The 19,896-nt window shown below is 43.3% G+C and overlaps 1 protein-coding gene across 1 annotated transcript; it reads right to left on the bottom strand.

Moving 5' to 3' along the window:
* Positions 1–2,608: 2,608 nt before the first annotated feature.
* sptbn4a (spectrin, beta, non-erythrocytic 4a) lies at positions 2,609–18,745 on the bottom strand. Its single transcript, XM_028422236.1, has 19 exons — positions 18,623–18,745; positions 12,026–12,289; positions 11,245–11,478; positions 11,029–11,118; positions 10,674–10,952; positions 10,447–10,577; positions 10,109–10,313; positions 9,265–9,510; positions 9,002–9,136; positions 8,627–8,868; positions 7,423–7,561; positions 7,238–7,322; positions 6,764–6,975; positions 5,108–6,441; positions 4,904–4,964; positions 4,543–4,811; positions 3,992–4,162; positions 3,824–3,866; positions 2,609–2,908 (listed from the first exon to the last, which is right to left on the bottom strand). Exons 1-19 carry the CDS (start codon positions 18,743–18,745, stop codon positions 2,609–2,611), a joined length of 4,563 nt encoding a protein of 1,520 aa, XP_028278037.1.
* Between the last annotated feature and the right edge of the window lie 1,151 nt (positions 18,746–19,896).

The following is a 19,896-nucleotide window of genomic DNA, read 5'->3' as shown; positions in this document are numbered from 1 at the left end:
TATTTTTGTCTTCAGTCACGGTTTATGCTGCCTATTTAATTTTGACTGTTACTGTTATAACATAGTGGAAAATATCCCCCGTGTGTTTCATAAAAGTGATGGGAAGCAAACACTTAAAATGCACATGGTGACGCGGGCTAAATATCTGCCATGAATCAGAACAATTACAGCCACATGAAAATACTATAGCTCCTATTTTCAATGATAAAAATATGTATTGCAATGACAGGCTCACTGTCAGACGAGTGTTTCAATAACCAATTGTTTTCTCTTCCAGCAAACCGCATGACATGGCACTTATGTAAAAACCAACAGTGACTGACAAATAAAAAGAACATTCACATTGTAACACAGCGTACTCTTGTCGTTCTACTAATTTGAAGGCTGCAGACACATACAGCACACCGCCACTACAATCCTCAAGTCAGTGAATGCAAACAGTGCTGCATCTCAGATATACGTTTGGTGTCTTTAGAAAGGAAGACCATTAAAGAAGTCGTTTTTTTTTTTTTTTTTTTTTTTTACACATTTGCAGGTGCAGTTCAGGACAGGAAGGGAAAATGGAGAAAACACTGTAGCAGCCATGTATGAAGCTGCCTGTGAGTTCCTCCATTTTCATTCATGTATGTCAAAATGGACACATTTTATTGACGTTACAGAAGATTAACACATGTAAAAAAAAAAAAGAAGTCGACATACGTGACAAACAAACACTAAGTGGACCAATGCCTGTTCATCTCTGTGATCACAGCATACTGTACTTTTAGTCACCAGTAATGTAACTGAACTGTGCCCAGGCTACAGGAGCTGAGTCTGTCACAAACCTAGCACACCTCTCACAGACACACTGACTACTCAATCAGCTATTATTACAACTTCTTATTGGGGCTGCGGGGCAACTCCTGAATTTGATATGAATAAATATAGGCATATAAAAATACAACAAGCATACCTACAGTATGTCCTGCTGCTCTTCCCTGGTAAAAGGTGTTTAATACAACTAGATACTGGTGTACTTATATATACACTATGCTCATTAATAGTGACTCCTAATTTGCATATTTTCCATTTAAATGTAATAAACATTAATATATCTGAGTGATGATTGTTTTTATTTGTGGATTAATACAAATGTTTTAATTTTACCCATTTCAGTATTGTTTTTATTAGAGCACAGGATTTATTGGTATACATACAAAGATAGGTATATACAATTCATGATTTGAATCATGACAGTTTTACATTTAACTTGCCTTTTGATGAAGAGATTTCCAATTTGAACTTTAAGTGAATGACAGCGGGAACAGAGAGGTGTGACTCTTTTCTTTTACAATTTAAGGGGGCACCACAGACCTGGTGGTGACTGAACATTTCACAGCTGAGATCAGTACATTCTGTGGAAAAGGAAATCGCAGTGATACAGTACAAACAACAGAGGGGGCATTTGGCTTCTGAATTTAAACGTGAAGGAATCCTCCTTCTTCTCATGCTTACTGTGGAGAGAAGACCGCTTTGTCAAACCTGCTCTGGATTTTGACACCACCCACCCCCCACCCCACCCCCTCACTCCCACTTAATTATTGTGATTCCAATTCTGCTCAACTTATGTCAAGAACATAAAAAAGGCAAGTTTAACAGGTGCACTAGACTATTTCATGCAATGATCGGATTTTTGTCATGTATACAAAGGCATTGTGTCACACAGGCTGAGTGATACTCTGAGCATTGCCACTCTGAACACACCTTGGGGTTAATGGATTAAAATCTGTTTTTTTTTCTTGACATGGCTCATTGTGGACAAATCATATGAATAATATTAATAATAACCGAAAAGAAAGAATCTGTGTATTCATTGACACTGATTATGTCAGGTGGTAACACCAGCATTCCATTATATTAACATGATTCAAAGCTAGCTGTGTGATGGGATTAAATGTTGTTATGCTTAGTATACAGATGTGTCAGGTGTCTAAGGTGCACAACTGCCTGGAGTAAGCTTACATGGATGTGACAAATCATAGAGTTTACATTTGATTCTTACATTACTTTTTGTTTCTGTTTCCCCTTTTTCTCTCTCTAACAAAGAGAAGAAATAAAAAAGTATATTGCTTCAAAAAACTTTTTTTTTCTTTTTCTTTTTTTAATATTGTGAAACATTTCATTCACCACTTCTTGGGTTTGTCTAGAGAGACAGAGCATTACATTTTCAGTCAAAGATACATACAGAAGGATGCTGTGAATCCAAGAGATTAAACGATCAACAATGGGATGTAACAGTGACTAATTCCTGGGACCAATTGTTGGAGTCCATCTGTCCGTCCGTCCGTCTGTCTGTCTGTCTGTCTGTCTGTCTGTCTGGGCCAACCTCCTATCTACCAGCAGGTGGCACAATGCAAGCACTGATGTATTGCCTGGGTGAAGGGGAGGGGCTGAGAGATTAGTCTGTCACAGTTACAATAGTCAGTCCATGGACCGTGGCCTCAGTGTGTTCCAGCTCTGTCACTGAGGATCTGCAAACCTAACTGCACATGCTCTCCATCCTTACCTCCCACCCACTGCCTCCTATGTCTTTTGTCAGTAAGTACCATTGAAACACAACAGGGGGTCCTCATTTGCTCTTTCCAGAGGTGCTGGACCCCCCTGCCCCACCCTCCAACTTGTCAGCAATTTCCGATGTGTCTAACTTCTCAGAGCCGTCGCCCTTCTCTGACCTCTCCTTCTCAGACCTCTCCTCCCCCTCTGCGAGCTCAGACCTCTCTGACCTGGCATCTGCGTCCCCTTCCGACTTCTCCTTCCTCTCTGAGCGGTCGCCATCCATGGAGGAGGTGCCGGGCTTGTCCCACTTGACCATGGCCTCATGCTCAGTTATACAGGTGGTGATGTTGGAAGTCCAGGCCTTTAGGTCCTCCTGCAGAGACAGGCGACTTAGTAAATAAAATGTCTTTTGCATGTTTTTCATATTGAGGCATCTAATCTGTACAGGTGAGAATCTGAGCCTGCAGCAGAAGCAGAGTGTCTAACAGAAACATGACACATTATTCAAACACACAGAGTTCAGTCCGAAGCTGTGGGCAGCTGTACTCCACAGAAAGCAACGATGTACCTGAACCAAGTCCATTATAAGTAAATTGCTTTATTTTCTATACTAGCTGTAATCTTAGTACATACATTCAGTGTTATCACCTAAATGTGTAAAAAGTACATTTCTGACATATTATCTATAGCAATAAAATAAACAGACACATGTCTTTGTAAAGGCTGCTTGATATGGAAGCAGTTTAGGTACAGTTAGGTGGTTTGGGTCAGGCGGATTTTTATCCAGGAACCTGACAAAAGAGGGAAAATCCCGCTAGCGACATGCTACTTCCGGTTAGTGACAGGCTACTTCCGGTTCACGGGGCGCGACACGGGACAAAAAAACGCACAACGCATGCACACACACGGTCCTACCGCGGTGTGAACGGACTGTGTATATTACGAGGCGCCACCTAGTGGTTTGGAGGACAGCAAACACGCTGGATGAAGCCGGATTGAGTGCGGACACAAGTGTGTGCTAGCTAGATTTGAAAATAGGTCTGAACACATCCAGCTTAAAGGCTGTCTGGGCTCAATCCTACTCTAGCTGGAATGACTTTCTCCAGTGTGAACGGGGCCTTAGTGATTTTGAGCCTAAAGTCGGCTTTAAACTACCATCTTAGTTTAGCAATTATTAAAGGCTTATGTAGCTGTGTAGCTTTTCTTATGTGGATCCTGCGGTTGCCTACAGCCTGCCCCTCATAAACTGACTTACATACATGACATTTAATGTAATAAATGTCCTTACCTCATCTTTTGCATGGAACACAAAGTTGTTTCCATCGTTTACTCTGTTAGAAAAAATAAACAAACAAGGTGCTGTCAGTTTTTATATTTCTGACCACAAGTCTAAGGAAGAATAGTACTGCATAACATTTTGACGTCAATAAATTAGCCACAACAAAGTAGTTCTTACTGAAGAATGAAGACATTTTTCTTTTTCTTGTATCCCATTGAAGGATCAAATGAGCAGTTAGTGAGGTCGACGGGAGGTTCTCCATTGTACGTTGTGGTGTGATTCCTAGCATCCTTGTAGAACATCAGCTGTCCCTCTTTCAGCACACAGTATACGTTCACCCACGACTTGCTGTGAAATCAGAATAATCAAGGCATTCAAAGACGGCGGTTTAAAGTGTTTGTTGGATTGTACTATTTCTAAAATTGTTCATTTCTGTCAGTGGTTGTGTTGTTATCCTCACAGCACCCACACTTCTTACAAAGCTACAACAACAAATGAAATATTTCATTATTTTGATTTGACTGACTAATTCTCAGCCCCCTTACTTACTGTTGATATAAGTCTGTTAAGCTGCCTGTTCTTCCACAGCATGTGTGGTTCACACATTTACAATACAAATGAATTTCAGGAAACCTTAGGAATTTGACCAGAAAAGGGCAGATAATATGTAAAGATCTGCATCTTTACCCCCTCTAAGAACTTACAGTTGTTGTTGACAGCTGCTGTACCTGTTTGGGCTCCTCTGCTGAGCTTCGAGGTCAGAACTGGTGGCCTTTTTGCGGTAGAGGAATCCTTCGTTATGGGCAGTGTGTGAAGGCGGCTGGGGTGTTGTTGGGGCCCCAGTTGCTGGGGCTGAGCGGGAACGTCGAGTCTCTTCGGGCTCTTTTGGACGGGGCCTCCTCCTGGGTTTAGGGCGGTCACGGGCGCGAGGACGTCCATCAAAGCGAGTCACAGGTGCTGAGAGGCTGCTAGGAGGCCGATAAGGCTCTCCTCGTGCCTGAGAGAGACAATTGAAAAAGAGAAAATTTATACCAAACACAAAAAGAAAGATGAGCTGATACTACATGACTGTGATATACAGTAACCTACATGTGCTGCCTCTCTCTCCTGAACTTGTTCTACAATCTCTGCCATGGTAGATCTCTTCTCCCTGCAGGGTTAACAGACACGAGTCACCCACACAGCAAACACATTCATGGAGAAAATCATTAAGGTTATGCATGACTGGGCAAACTGTAGAGCCAAATTTTGTAAAGATCATTTCATTCTCATGCTCCCCAACCATTCACATACCCTGAGCGTTTGTCAGAGCCCTCCTTAACAGAGCCCTCCAGGTCACTTGAGTCCTGTCTTTGCAGCCGCTGCTTGCCGCTCCCCTCCTGCTCACTGGATGACTGCCTCTCCAAGCGCCTTCGGTAGCGCTCCTGCCGCACGATCAGTGGCAGCTCGTTGAGCCTGGCCTGGATTTCCTGTTCGCTGGAGGTCTGTCTACCCAGCTTGTACTCCCTCTCTCGCCTCAGGTGATCCATCTGAGGGTCAGAGCGGCTACCGCGGGGATCCCTCTGGAGTCGGCCATGGAGGAGCTCCAGCCCTGACTCTGGCCCCATGTCTGCCATTGGTATGTCTCCATACTGTTCCCGCTGCACTCTGCTGGCTTCTAGAAGGGGATTTATAGCCTTGTGGATGTGGTTGATCCTGGGCTGCATGAAGTCAGCTTTCAGGTGCTGCCATGCGTATGCCATTTTAGGGTCCATGATGCCACCACTCTGTGCCAGGTAGCCAGAACTGCCCAGACTTCCACTGCTGTAATTGTTTTGTGCCAGAAAGCCTGAGCTTCCCAATCCACCAGTGCTCTGATAATTCTGCGCCAGGTATCCAGAACTTCCCATATTAGGTTGCTGTGCCAAATACCCAGAACTGCCCATATTGGGCTGTTGTGCCAAATAGCCTGAACTCCCTAAATTAGGCTGCTGTCCCAAATATCCTGAACTTCCCATATTTTGTGAGTGCGCCAAATATCCTGAACTTCCCATATTTTGTGACTGCGCCAAATATCCAGTACTGCCCAAATTCTGTTGCGGCAGATAGCCAGGGCAGCCCAAACCTCCACTGCTTGGCTGCTGAGCGAGGTTACCTGAACTTCCTAACCTGCCACTGCTAAGATGATTTTGCATACCACCCATGTTTCCGGCAGTCATCCCGAAGTACCCAGAGCTCTCAGCACTGCCTGCAGTTTGATGGTTTATCCCCAGGTAAGTTGAGGTGTCTGCTCCACCACTGTGAGATGTCTGTGCTGAGAAACCAGAGTCACTTCCACCTCCGACCGCCTGATGGTTCATTCCAAGGTATGACGGGCTTACCAACTTTTGCTCCAGTCCATGGTAGCCCGATCCATTTAGAACTGGGTTATAGCTGGCTAGCGAAGACAATCTTTGTGTTGCAGCAGTGACACCCAGATCCAAACTAGTCTGTAAGGGTTTGGGTTCTATGTGCGCCTGCACCGTCTGCCTCAAGAAAGAAGAGGTAGCACTGGTTGAGGGAACACAGGGAGTCAGACAAGATAACGGGAACATCCTTCGACTGGAGAGTGGGGTTGTCCTTTTCTCCTCCTCTTTTTTCTTCTCAGCCTACAGAGAGAATTAGCTAAATAACTAACAGTACTACACAAATCCAAATAAACCACAAATGGAAGCAAAATAATAAATGTTGAACAGTGTATGTTTACTAAATAGTAAACAATGGGGAGCAGATGGGGTGGAGTAGGTCAGGGTACACCACATGCACAAAACGTCATGAGAAAGAATTAAACCCATAATGATGCAAACTTATGGCATGCGCCCATGCCTGCTAAGCAAACATCCCAAGGTCACGTTTTTTTTTTTTCCTGCAGCAACATTAAAATTGTGACTCCACCAAACTGATTAAACATTTATCTACAGTCAAGCTTACAGCAGAAAGCTGGCGGAGGGAGCTGAAGCGCTCTTTCCAGGTTACAGCAGCCTTGCGAAAGGCCTCATGGCGAAGGATGAGCTGTTCAACCTCATCGGTTCGGGCTTGGGCCCCTCCTCCCTCTTGCTGCTTGGAGGTGATCAGAGGCTCCTTGGCCTTCAGCCAGGCTTCCGCCTTTACAGTCTCCTGGGCAAACTGGAACCTTTCTAGCTCTGGAGGTGACAACAGGAAAACAGCATGGTTACCATCCTGCTACATTTTATGCTCTGTGTGACTTCACTCCAAAAAGTTATTTTGATACTTGTGTTTTATGTATTAGATATGCTCGGATGTTATTGGACATGCTGAGACTGAATACACAATGTTAGCTCAAACAAAAACAGAAAGATTTATAAATCATTCATGATACATTAACTGCATGAGGGTGAAGTGGAAAAGCGTTTGTAGTTTGAGCTTGTTGGACATTTTACTCACTGTGCTGTAACCTTTCCTGGTGTTTGTCCCATTTTTCAACAAGGTCCTTCTGCTTGGTCAGAAGACTGTCCAACTTCTCTTGAATCTGTGGTGACATGCAGATGCATTCATGACCACAATAATCACATTTGTATGTATTATTTTTTCACGTGTGAGACTGTAATACAGCCTTTTCTTTACTGTACCTCCTCTGATGCAGGGTTGCCAGCAGCAATCAGGATCTTGCCGAGATCTGCACACTGCTGTATTGTCTTGCTGCGGCCATCGACTTTGGCTTTCAGCTCCTGGTGTTGTTTCATCATAACCTCCAGAGCTGTCAAATCCCTGAAGGAGAGGCCAGATAATTCAGATTAAAAATCGAATCTAATCAAAACGATTAGTCACAAAATTACATGCAGTGTTCAAATCCTAGCTAACTGTTCAATAATAGCAAGGTGGCTCATATATATATATATATATATATATATATATAATTATGTATACATTAATTTTGGTGGCTTTCTTTCCTTTATTATCAGTGTTGTTGTGAAATGTCTCAACAAACAGACTGCCATGTAATTGGATGCAGATGTGTTCACATGTTAAAAACATGATTACATGTGATGCCTTGAATGTCACACCGGCAGAACCAGCCTACTTCATTCTGACACAATAAAGCATGCACCCAATACTGATTTGACTTGATTCTGGCTGATTACAGTAAATAAATCCACTTCATAATGACTACCGGTACTAATGATAAAACAGATTGATGATCCTTTACTTTTTACCATTAACTATATTCACCTTTCCCAACAAAGGACACGAACTGTGAACTGGGGCTTCAGTGGTTACATGTTTTTGTATTTTAGTCCAACAACATGGGCTGGCAGCACTTAAGGCTAACTTTTAAAAATTGATGGAGAAATGTTGAGTCAATTTTAATTAAATAGCACAAAAGTTGTCACTAAGGGATATTGTGTATTTGTTGTCTTATTGTCACCATAATATTTCACCACAGCTGATGTGTAAATGAATTAAGCATTTCAGATTTAATAAAAGAAGATAAAGGTTAGTTGTGACACTGAAATTCATCTACTCTGTTGAGCCGATGATTAAAATGTGTGATTACAGTGTAAAATGTTAGGCCTCCTATTACATCATATAAAATTTGAATAACCGTTGTCACATAAAATTAGGTCAAGGTGGCACAGCAGCCTAATTTCACCCTACACATAATGGCATTCTGTCTGCAGGGACTGCAGGGACTGCACAAGACCACAGAGACCTTCAGTGGAACTGAACACTGATGCATAAAATGCACTATATCCTCTGCACAACATCACTTCACATCTTAAATGTAAAAATAAAAAGAAAGAATGTGCATTGCTTCATAAGAATATGTCTCACCTTGGCTCGTCCCATCTTATCTGGCCCATGATGCCTTCCATCCACATTAGGTTTTCACGCACCACTGAGAAGAACTGCACCTTGTCGGTTACTGAAGTCACCTGGATGCGACTGGCCTCACACGAGCTCAGGAGCTCTTTCCACGCATCCATCACTTCCTGTTCTTTGACCATGATGGCCTCAGCCTTCTCACCGGCATAGATGGTCCTCAGCTGGGCAGCATTTTCCTGCAGCTGCCTCACCTGCATGGGACAGAGGATTAGGATTTCTTAAGCCTAAAGACCAACAGAAGATCAGTTTGGTAAAGTTTATATTAATTTGCCTGTTCCTCATGAACAGATGCAGTGTGTAACTGGCAGAGGTTGGATCACTTGCCTGTGCAACTAGCAGCTGAAGGGCATGTTCAAAGGAGTGCATGAGTCTCTGCAGGGTGGCTGGATTGGTGATGTTGGCTTGGCACGCCCTCACCTCTGGCAACTGTTTCATCTTCCCTGCAATCTGAGCCAAGACCTACAACACAGGAAAGTGTTGTTATCATGAGTGTTTTAAAAATAGAATCACGGCCAGATGGTCTACCTGCAATGACGGTGAAGAACACCTGAGTCACAGACTCACACCGTATTTCTTTTTCACCGTACCTCTTTGCAGTCAGTGAAGAATTTGTGCAGTTGGTGTGACGCTGCCAGCATCTGCCTGCGGGTCTCCATAAGCTCCAGGAGGTCGGCCCACGACTCGTTTAGTCCGTCCTTCCACTCTGCGATGGTGGCTGCGTCTGAGTGACCGCAGTCGATCATCTCGTTTACCATTTTGTTCACCTGCTCCATGCGCTGCTGGCCAATGCTGTTGGTTTCTGAGGCAAACTTGGTGAACCTCTCCTGAAGCACCTGGAACACACACAGACCACAGAGATCTACAGGGACTGCACACATGAGTGTGACACAACTGAATGTGACGCAATCAGTACTTGCTTCATGAGGTTCAACATTAGCTATTTTTACCACTGTGAATGGTTTTTATTTTGCTAATTACAGCAGGCTTCTCTCATCCAATTGAGGTGTTTAGGAGCAAGGTGCTACAGTTGGTTTGTCTGTTGAATTTATGTTAGAATCTGTTTTAATGAGTGGTTGGCTGATCTAATGGAGCAGCAGAATTGTACTGTGGAAACAGGAAGCACCAATTACAGAATTATTTAGACGTAAATGTTTGTAAATGGTCATCTCTCTGCAGTCACTGTGATGACTTGAGTGTACCTGGCCTCATGTCCAATGACAGTGGAAAAAAAATATCTCCAGGCTGCTGTAACCCTTACACCAAGCCCACATCTTGACCCCTGCTGTTTGTGTTGTGTTGTTAAAGTGACAGCTGAGTGTTTCAAGATAAAAAAAAGCAACTTTACTTGATATTTCCGGTTTAAGATCATGGTTTATGGTATTGACTCATAAATGACAAACGAAGCTGTGAATATTTTGATGGCTAACTGACCGTGACATGTTCAAAATCCTGGCCCAGCTCGGTGGAACTTGCCACTGCCTCTCGCTCAGTGATCCACTTCTCTAACTCCTCCACCTCCTTGTTGAGCTGATAGAGCCAGTACTGTTGCTCCAGCTTGGTCTTTCTGTGCTCCACCATGTCCTTCAGAGACACATACAGCCGATCTATGTGGGACTGCTGCTTGGTAATATGCTCACTGTAAAAAAAAAAAAAAAAATAAGTGAATAAATCTAACAGCTGGAGACCAAAACACTATTGCCTATTGTTATCCTTATATAGCCCTATGCAGTATATATACTGTGGGAAAATCTTTGGGGGTCATGTCACACCTGTCTGGGTGTCCCACTTCCAGTAAGCGCTGGCATTGCTGGGATAGCATGCCTACTGTCTCTGCATATGTTTCCACTGTTTGCTCCAGAGCCAGGTGGGCCTTCAGCAACTGCAAGGTGCTTGCCTCATCCTGAATATGAGAGAAAATACCAGCAAATAGTTTTCACATGTTCACTTCCATGAGGATTTATGTTTGTACCTGCATGAGCATCAGAGCAAAACATACCGTGCCTTTTTCTTCATTGGCCAATTGAAGCTTCTGTTCAGACAGCCAGGACTCCACTTTAGCTGCCTCAGTGTAGTACTGTTGAGACTGTAGCGCAGCATCCAGCATCACAGCTCTTCTCTCTGTCTCCAGCTGCAAAACCTCCCACAGCTGACGCACGTGCCCCGCCCCCTCACGTACAAACTCCACCTCAGGTGTTCTCAGTGAAGCGATGATTCCGGCCCGGTCTAGAACCTCCTCGACGCGAGCCCGCCGTCCTGTCAGCTCCCTCTGGAGAGTCTGTGGGCATGCTCGGAGGTAAATTACCACACCAGGCAGGGACACAATTTAGGTGATGAAAATCTTTGACACTTACCTGGTTCTTTTTTACATGCTGCTGTGCACTCTGGAGGTTATTCCCATAATCCTTGCAGGTGGCCACAGGAAGTCGCTCCTGAATCCACAACTGTTAAGCAATAAATCATTTCATTACAGAGACAGAATCTATTAGTTTCACAAAGTCTAAAGATTCAGCTTACTCTGGCTGATATAAGAATGTGGAAACATGAAATAAAAAAGGTGTGCCACTCACTATCTCATCCTCCAGGTCCTGGGCGACTTGGTGCATCTCTTTGGAAGCCAGCAGGATGCGGCGCCTCTCCTTCAGGGGTTCAATGAGGCGAACTATGCGGGTTTCCACCCCACCTGACTGCTCGCCACCTTCCCTGTCACCTGCCATCGGCCCTCGCTGGGGTAAGCAGAACCCCTGTAAGCTTCCCAGGTCTCCCATATCCTTATAAAATTCCCCTATCTGAGACTCCATGGCCTGTACCAGAGGGAACAGGAAGGTCATGTTACAGCCATATAAGCGATGGACGAACAGGGCACATCAGCTGTTTTCCTATCAGAACATTTCAGGGTTATGTAATGGCTTCCCTCACTTTAAAAAAAAAAAGCATATGGTGCGTTTTTTAATGCTGCTGAACCTCGTGTATGAGAACATGCCACTACAGAGGCCGCTGTGGACACAAGTCAAAGCTGGGGGAAATTACATAAACGACAATAAGCTGAACCATACAGTCTGTCAAATACATTAGCTTTATCAAGGTGGATTAGAGCATTTTAGTTACACAAACATGTCTCTTGAGCAAAGGTGCCATGGATGGTGGAGTTAAATGTCAAAGTGTGGAGTCAGAAATGCATTTTTCCTTTGGCAAATATTAGGATGTTATTTACCGAAGTACCGTAATTAATTTGTATGTACAGTACTATAGAATTAGAGGCAAATCTGTCTTTGTAACAGCAGGACAATATACAGCAAAAGAATTATAATGGTCCCCACACCATCTCACAACGACCCAGCAAAGCCTTGCCTGGAATTTTTGGAGCTGCTCATTGAACGTAGGCAGATGGTGCGCCTGCTCCAGCTGAGGGGGCTGCTGCTCTAGGTGGGAGAGCTGGTTGTCAAGGTCCGAGTAGCTCTTCACTGCCGGTTCAGGCTTGTTGTTTTCAAAGAGCTGCCGGGCCTTGGCCTTGGTGGTGGTCTCCAGGTCAGACCAGCACTCCCGAATCTCCTCCAGCTTCTGCTGCACGACTGAACGCAGCTCCGGCTTCTCGTGGATCAGTTCTTGACCCTCCTGTAGAGAGAGACAGAGGTTAAAGTCACCATACATATGTAGATCTCTTCCGTTGTTGTAAAATTATTTTATGTGAGCTTGGCTTTTTTTCTGCGTCTTGTTCTTTTAATGTCAGGTTTTGCTTCCAGCAAAGGGTCTTAATGAAATGATGGTTGCCTCATTTGGTACCAGACATCTGTGAAGGTCTGCACAGGACTGTCCACCATTTTAGATTTTAAGCAATGAAAAAATGCCAGTCATCCTAAATCAACTGTGATTTTTTTAATGGTTATTGTTGATTATTTTTAAGTAAGTGGGTGAGTAACAGAGAGTTGTATGTTAGTGAATACCTAAATTCAGTTTTGTCCCCAAAATAGCTCAGCTCAACAGAGCTCCATGCCAAGGCTGGAGCACCCTGCTTGTAGAGAGGCAGGTGTATGGAGCAAAGTTTGGCCTCGGGCTGACCTAAAAATCATGCATGGTAAGTCTAATAAACCCCCGTTCTGTCCTTTGCTTCTGCTCTTCTTTTCTCCGATAAGTCTTGGGCTTTGTTCGTGACGTGACCTGGATGAGGAGATGCAGTGAGATCAAAGCTCGTGGCATTTTCCTTTGTGTCAATGAAGCTCTTCCCCAGAATGGATTATTACCAGTCTCCTCCCATACCTAGACTTAGAGGAGTAGGAGGTGTTTTCCATCTATGATAAGATTTTGCTCATGATGTAAAAGGCCATGAAAATGTTGCTGTTTTTCTGCTCTGTGATATGTGACAGTGGGTGGTGTATTCATTATTTACTTTGCTTGTATTATAACAATCATGCATATGATGGATTTGATCCTCTGAATCCTGCTTTTCCCCTTTATCTCTTACACAGAGTTGGACCTATATCCTATGGCTTTCATAATGCAGTGCTGCATTCCTTCTCTTGGCACAGGCTCTCTGCTTAACTGCTGCTAGCGCTCACTCTCTCACATCTCTCTCTCTCACTCCTATCTTCCCTCAGCCTCTCTCTCCCTCTGATAATGCAGAGCCAGCAGAAAGCAGGTCTCTCTCTCTCTCTACCTTCTCTCTTGGCTTTACTGACATACAGAGTGAGGCAGAGGGAGAAGAAATCAGAGAGGGGGTGGAGAGAGGAGAGAAGAGAGGCAGACTAAAGGAAGAAGGGAAGCAAAAGGAGAAAGAAATCAAAGGTTTATGGAACAGGAATGAGGCTGCAGGTGAGCTAAAGCCTGGGCATGGCTGGATCCAAAGGGCATCTGTGAAGTGAATTTTTGAGGCACTCATGGCTGACACATATTTTAATGGCTACCACAAATAAATCATGCTATTATGGCAGCATGTGGCCAAATTCTGCAGGCTTTCTTGTAATGCTGATGCAGCATAGTGAGGCAGTGTGTATACAACTGGAACAAACAACAATGTATTCACACCTATTGTACAGATAAAAGTAACACTATACACTATTTTCTGCATTACACTTTCAGCAATAACAACTTGCTGTTTAACAGTACAAGCAAGTTTATATTTTGGATCAGTGTGTGAAACCGCTGCTGGTAACATATTCTTTCAGGAGAGCAGCATGGATATGATGGCAGAAATGTACAAATAACATGCATCAGCAGGTCTCTTTCAACTGCAACATGCTGTTATCAGTCATGTTTCCTACGACCAAAATTCAGGATCCCACAGTAGAAAAATTCGTTCTATATTAGGGAACAATAACCAGGCTGGAAAGCATAATTGTGTAGGTGAATTCTAAGAAATTTAAAATGTCATGGCAATAAAGGCAACACAAAAAAATAAAATATGCAGAACAAAACATAAAATTAATACATTCTGTGAAATACTGCTTATGTAAAAGTTTCAAGACATTTTTAAAACAGTAGGGTAAATGGGTGTTAGGTTACAGGGTAACAGTCTGTCCTTAATACACACCTTGTGATCTTACAAGACTACTTATGAACATCAAGACAAAACAATGCTAGGCATTTAATGCAGTTTTCAAATCCCAATGCAACACAAGTGTGGTTGAAAGTCAGCAAAGACCCTAAAAGCAGTAAAGCTGCAAGCTATGTGTAGTAGCACAGCAAAATATTTAAAACAATGTATTACCAAGGAACTGAACTGAGTTAAAACCAATAATTAATGATGTCCACCAGCACAACAACTTGCATACTGACCAACCTTGTAAAATCATTATCAATATGTAAATGAATAAGAAGCAATAGTAGAAAATGGCACAAGTAAAATTAATACATCTATTTTTTCAAGAACCCACAACAGCTCATTACATACTATTTACTTTAATATCCACCTGAAATGTAATAAAAGCAGGCAGTTCAGTTCTCTCATTACTCCCAAGACAATCAACTCTCACACACAGCCACAAGAAAACAAGCTGCTAAGAAGGAAAGCAACAGTGCTACTTCACGATGTCAAGATGTCTGTGCTGTCAAAATAACGGAACGCTCAAATAGATGTGATGCTAGGGCAAGATAATGAACACTGTGTACATAAATATGAATATACAAAAAGGTTAAAGCAGTCCAACTAAACTAAAATGATCCTATGATTATTTTAAATGAATTTTTACAGTCTTAGAAGAACATAGATAGATGTTCATCCACAGGGCTAGGTTCTAACTGTACTTGCTTGATGTAAGCAATGACAAGTAAACACACGATAAGGCCGAACCCATTATAAAACAGATCTTCACTTAAGTAGAATCTCATTGGTGTGTGCCTTAATTAAATACACATTTCATGTAGTCAGGTTCTAAGATGCATAACCACATGAACAACATAAGCCAAAACAACTATTTTTGATGGGTGATACAAAGTACTTGTTACAACTGCCCTGTGCCATGCCAACCAAAGAGCCAGCTCAAACAGTCAGAGTACATTGAGACTGAAATATCATTCATACCATACATCATTCATTTCATCTATTGCAGCTGTTTGGTCCTAATGTGACATGTCTGCTGGCCTCCTGACACAGACCGACTTGACTTTTGTACATACACAATGTACATTTTTATGGTCTGTCTGTCACAAGAGGACACACACAGCTGAAAGATTTTTGAATGTGTCATATTTTCCGTCATTAATCTATGTTCTCCAGCCACAAAGTCCCATGGCCTGTCTGTGTTTACAAACCACTAACCCCCGAGAACCTGGTAATGCTTGGCACAAGGTCAGCTGTGAGTCCTCTCACTGTAACAGAGAAGCACCCACAGATCCTCCACATACACAGGCTGGCCTGGAGCTGCACGGCTGGCTTCATGTGCTGAGTAAGTACTGTGAGAGCACAGAGGAAAGAGGCTGAGGTGGGAACCCTTCCAAAAGGACGCACAGTTCTCCGATCGCAGCAGGACGCAGCGTCATCTTTTCTCTGTCTCTCAGGTAACGACAGAGACAGTGGTGGGGTAGATTAGGTGATGTTAGCGGGGCTATGATGGTCTTTGTAACTGTCTGTGTGAACCTACGTACACACGAACTCTCAGGAAATTGAGCCAGTCAGCACAGGAGCGGCAGAGCAGCCATTTTCTGCACTCAGTGTCAATCCCTTCAGTTTATTTCACTGCTATTCGGCATGAAAGGTTATACAAATGTGCTGATCATTCAGAAGTAAAGAAGTATCCCGTTTCATTCCGTTTTCATTTCCAGCTGATATGTCATTCTGGGTAGAGGGCCTCTCCATGTCCCTCTACAGTCATTTGACAGGTAGAACTTAAGTGTATTCAGGTATTCAGACAACTTAACATTTCACAGTTTCTGCAGTTGACAGGATTTTACTACAACATCAGTGTTGACTCTCTATAAAAAGGTCCTGGAACTTGTCTCACTCTAGATGCATCTCAAGCCAAGCTAGCACATATGGCCAAATAATAAAACAGCAATGAGTACATGCCAGGACATATACAGGCATCTCTATTACTACCTCACTATGGAGGATTGTGGACAGGTTATAACATGTTATCTGTCCTAAAAATGTAGTAAAAAGGTTATGTTTGTTGGTATTATTATAGGCTACAATGTAGCTGTCAAATTACTGTAACAATGAATAGAAGAAAAGGATACTGTACATTATTTTCAGTGAACACTGAGGATGAAAGCCGAAAACTTGTAGTATGACATGCTGCTCAATTTTCAGAATGCAAGAGAATGCATACATGGATAAAGATAGGTAAAGACCTTCAACTTGCTATTTTGTGTTATAGCACTAGTCTTCTTTTACAAAACACAATATCTTGACTCCTCCAAGGTTTTTTAACCTCCACAGATCAGTTAAAACCAACAGAATTCACAAACCTATCTAATCAAAAACAGAGGATTTATAAAGCATTATCAGCAAAAAGGGTCAAAACCAAAACAATGCATATATACTACGGCTTCTACTGTGAAATATCTATGAAGTAATTTCCTGAGCCCAATATATATTCGTATATATAATTTGTCCAAACCCAACATTCATGTTTCTGATGGGACATGTTGGTTAAACTCTAGTGTATAGTAAGCCACCCTCCATGTATTCTGAATTAAGATGAATGGGACATTCTAGTACAGAGTGCCAGTCAGTTCAAAATGGTCCCCATGCCAGGTGTTTAATTTAAAAACATTTTCAGCACAAGTTATAAAAGATTGACGGGGACTGGCAAGTCTTATTTATCCACTATTTGATAGTGTCTTCTTCAACAGGCAATATGAAAAGCAAGAATGACCAATAAGCCATTAAGTAAAACACTACTGAGAAACATGGGATGTGTGTATTCAGTGACTGACAGTAAGAACCAGTAAATGTCTACAACAAAGAACATTTCCTCAAATACACAAACAAATCTTCACCAAGACAGAGCACTATATTAAAAGTCATCGTTTGCATTGTGACTGAACTAAGTCAAGGTTACTGGTTCAGTGGGCGGGCCTAGACTATAGCATGATAAGCCTTAAAAATACATTTCACACATGGACAAGCAAGATGGCTACTGAGGATTTCCTCATTAGATAATAAACTGTAGTAGGGCTTGTCTTCAAGGGCTGGGGTTATAATTAGTTACACTGCTAGCTCATGAATTTTTAATAATACAGTATATAGTACAAATATAGTATGTAAAAAAATCTATAGTCTAATGAAATTCTTAATGTATTCAATAAAAAATGAATAATTAACACAGTCAGATGTAAACAAATCCTTTAGGATATTATGAGAGATGTAAATACTTTTAAGCAAGGTCAAAGTATGATGAACTTTACATTTTGTTGGTGGTTTTTATTGGAGGAGTGGTCTGAGCTGCTGCTACAGTTCAAATTCAGGTATAGAAACTCTGTCAGTCCACACTTTAAACAATAAATGCACTGATGCATTATGGAGCTTTGGTCAGGTGTTTGGGGCTGAAATGAATCTGTGATCTGTTCATTAACTTGGCTTAGTGGAAATGATATTTATCAAAATGAGGGAATGATAAGGTTTCAGCAGTACACTTGGTTTCTGTCTGGCATTTTGCTAATGTTCATATGGTGCTTGGGGCTGGAAGCAAAAGAGCACTTCCTACTTTAACCAGCTTACATTTTTCTAATGCCCTCATCCATCCTAATCATTACTATGGACAATAAACACAACGTAACTCATATCTAGAGTCAGCAAACAAACAAAATCACTGGGTTTGTGCTTGCCACCCGTCTTTGTCATCATCTTTGTCGTGTCTCATTTTCACTTGACATAAATAGAGGTACCATTAGCAGAAATGTGCATGGGTTTTTAATTTACATGTCTGGAGCCAACCTGAGCTTCGCTGTGGCAGAGGGCATGGCGAACATTCTGAGGAAATGGAATGTCGCTCTGTCGGAGCAGCAAAGCATGATGGGAATGCATGGCAAACAAAAAGCAAACCAGAGAATGTTTTCACAATGTGAGCTGACCTGATATCAGCCGTCTCAGATAATCACAAGAAGTGCGTTTCCTGTGTGTCAGGCCTTCCCTGCTGCATGTCCTCTATATGATTCACTGCAACCTCCATTACTGAGCAGTGAAACTGGTCAAACCTCGGTGTGAAAAGACCAAAAGAGCCACAGGAATAATGCCAGTTGTAAAGGTGCCAGCAACACAGCCGTTGTATCAATATAACCTTGAAGATGTAACTCAGGATGTCCCCATGCCAAGTGATGAGATAAAAGCTGAGTGATGACATCTCACCTACTTTCTCTGAGACGATTTTACAGCCACCACACCCACTATCATCACTTGTTTCCCTGTCATGTGCTCCCTTTGCCATGTTACACCACCCCACCACCTCCCCCTCCCTCCTTCCTCAGCCTTTCTGACCTCCCCATCTCTCCCTCCTGGTCACCACTACTCACCTGTTCTATCTTGGCCAGCCATTCCTTATTGCGGGCCAGTTCTGCCATAAAGGCCTGGTGCTTCAGCCACTTCCTGTGTAGCTTTTGAGCTTCGTCCCGCGCCGTGTCTCGGGCCATAAGCATCTTCTCACTCAGCTAGGGAAGACAAAAATAGCCACCATCAGGAGCCCAACGCTCGAGCCAGCCTTCCTTTCCCCCCCCTTTCCCACAGGACGTCCTGCCTGCCTCTTCTATGGAAGAGCCACCCGCTCCGCTCTGCAGGGGCCTAGGTACCTGTGCTGTCACCACCCACCCCAATCCCCACCAGACACCCTTTTCTGGGGAAAAAAATTGAGATAAGCACCTCAGCAGCAGTGGTAGCAATGGAAGCACTCAAGCCCTTCCTTTGGGTCGCCCCTGGGTCCTCATGCCCTACCGCTTCATGGGTCTTGCGGTCCTGATGCTGCAGTGCCTGCTAGCCAGTCTCAGAGAAGGAAAAAACAACCAGTGAAAAAGAGGAAATGCGCCAATGACAACACCGGTAAAGAATGACACACACATCCAAGAATCCTTGCAGGTTATCTTCTTTTTCCAAATGTCAGTTAGAATCCAGCCATCAGCGAAGGTGTAGATGTAGCATAGCCACAGAAGAATCCTTCAGCCGGGGCAAAACCTTACCATCCACCACTTGCCAGTCCCGGTCAATCTGTAGTCCTGTCTAATGATGCTGTAGACAGGAGGAGGAGGAAGAGTTGGAGTGGGAGGAGCAGGGTGAATAGGATGCAGAGGCAGTGCAGAGGAGGCCAGATAACATAAGCTATCTGCTCCTGAAATGCATCGTTCCCACCGCAGCAAAAATGCACACACAGGCTTGTGTGAGATAGTACACTATTTTCTCTCCTCAGTTCCCCTTCCTTGAGTCCCTGAACAGCTCAGCCGCGGTTGGTGCATGCTGCTGCAGTCCTTGCCTCTCAGCTACGTCCCTGTGTGTGTGTGTGTATGCGCGTGTGTGTTTGTGTGAGTGTGTGTGCAATCACAATCAGCACTGCAGTGCCGGAGCAGAGAGAGAGTGAGCGAGAGAACGCAAAAGGATGGGGAGAGAGGGAGAAAGAAAGAGAGAGAGAGAGAGAGAGAGAGAGAGAGAGTGAGAACGCAAAGGGGGGGGCAGCAAGAGGGGAGAGGGAGACAGGGAGAGGAAATAGAAAGGGGGAGCGTGAGAGCAAAAAAAAAAAAAAGAAGAAGAAGGGAAGAGCAATTCCAAAGGAAAAGATGCTGTTAGTGTGTGTGTTGGGTGT

The sequence above is a fragment of the Parambassis ranga genome, chromosome 14, assembly GCF_900634625.1.
Source record: "Parambassis ranga chromosome 14, fParRan2.1, whole genome shotgun sequence".
Taxonomy (NCBI): Eukaryota; Metazoa; Chordata; class Actinopteri; family Ambassidae; genus Parambassis; species Parambassis ranga.
The sequence above is the reverse complement of the archived record's forward strand: the minus strand, read 5'-3'. Positions and strand labels throughout refer to the sequence as shown.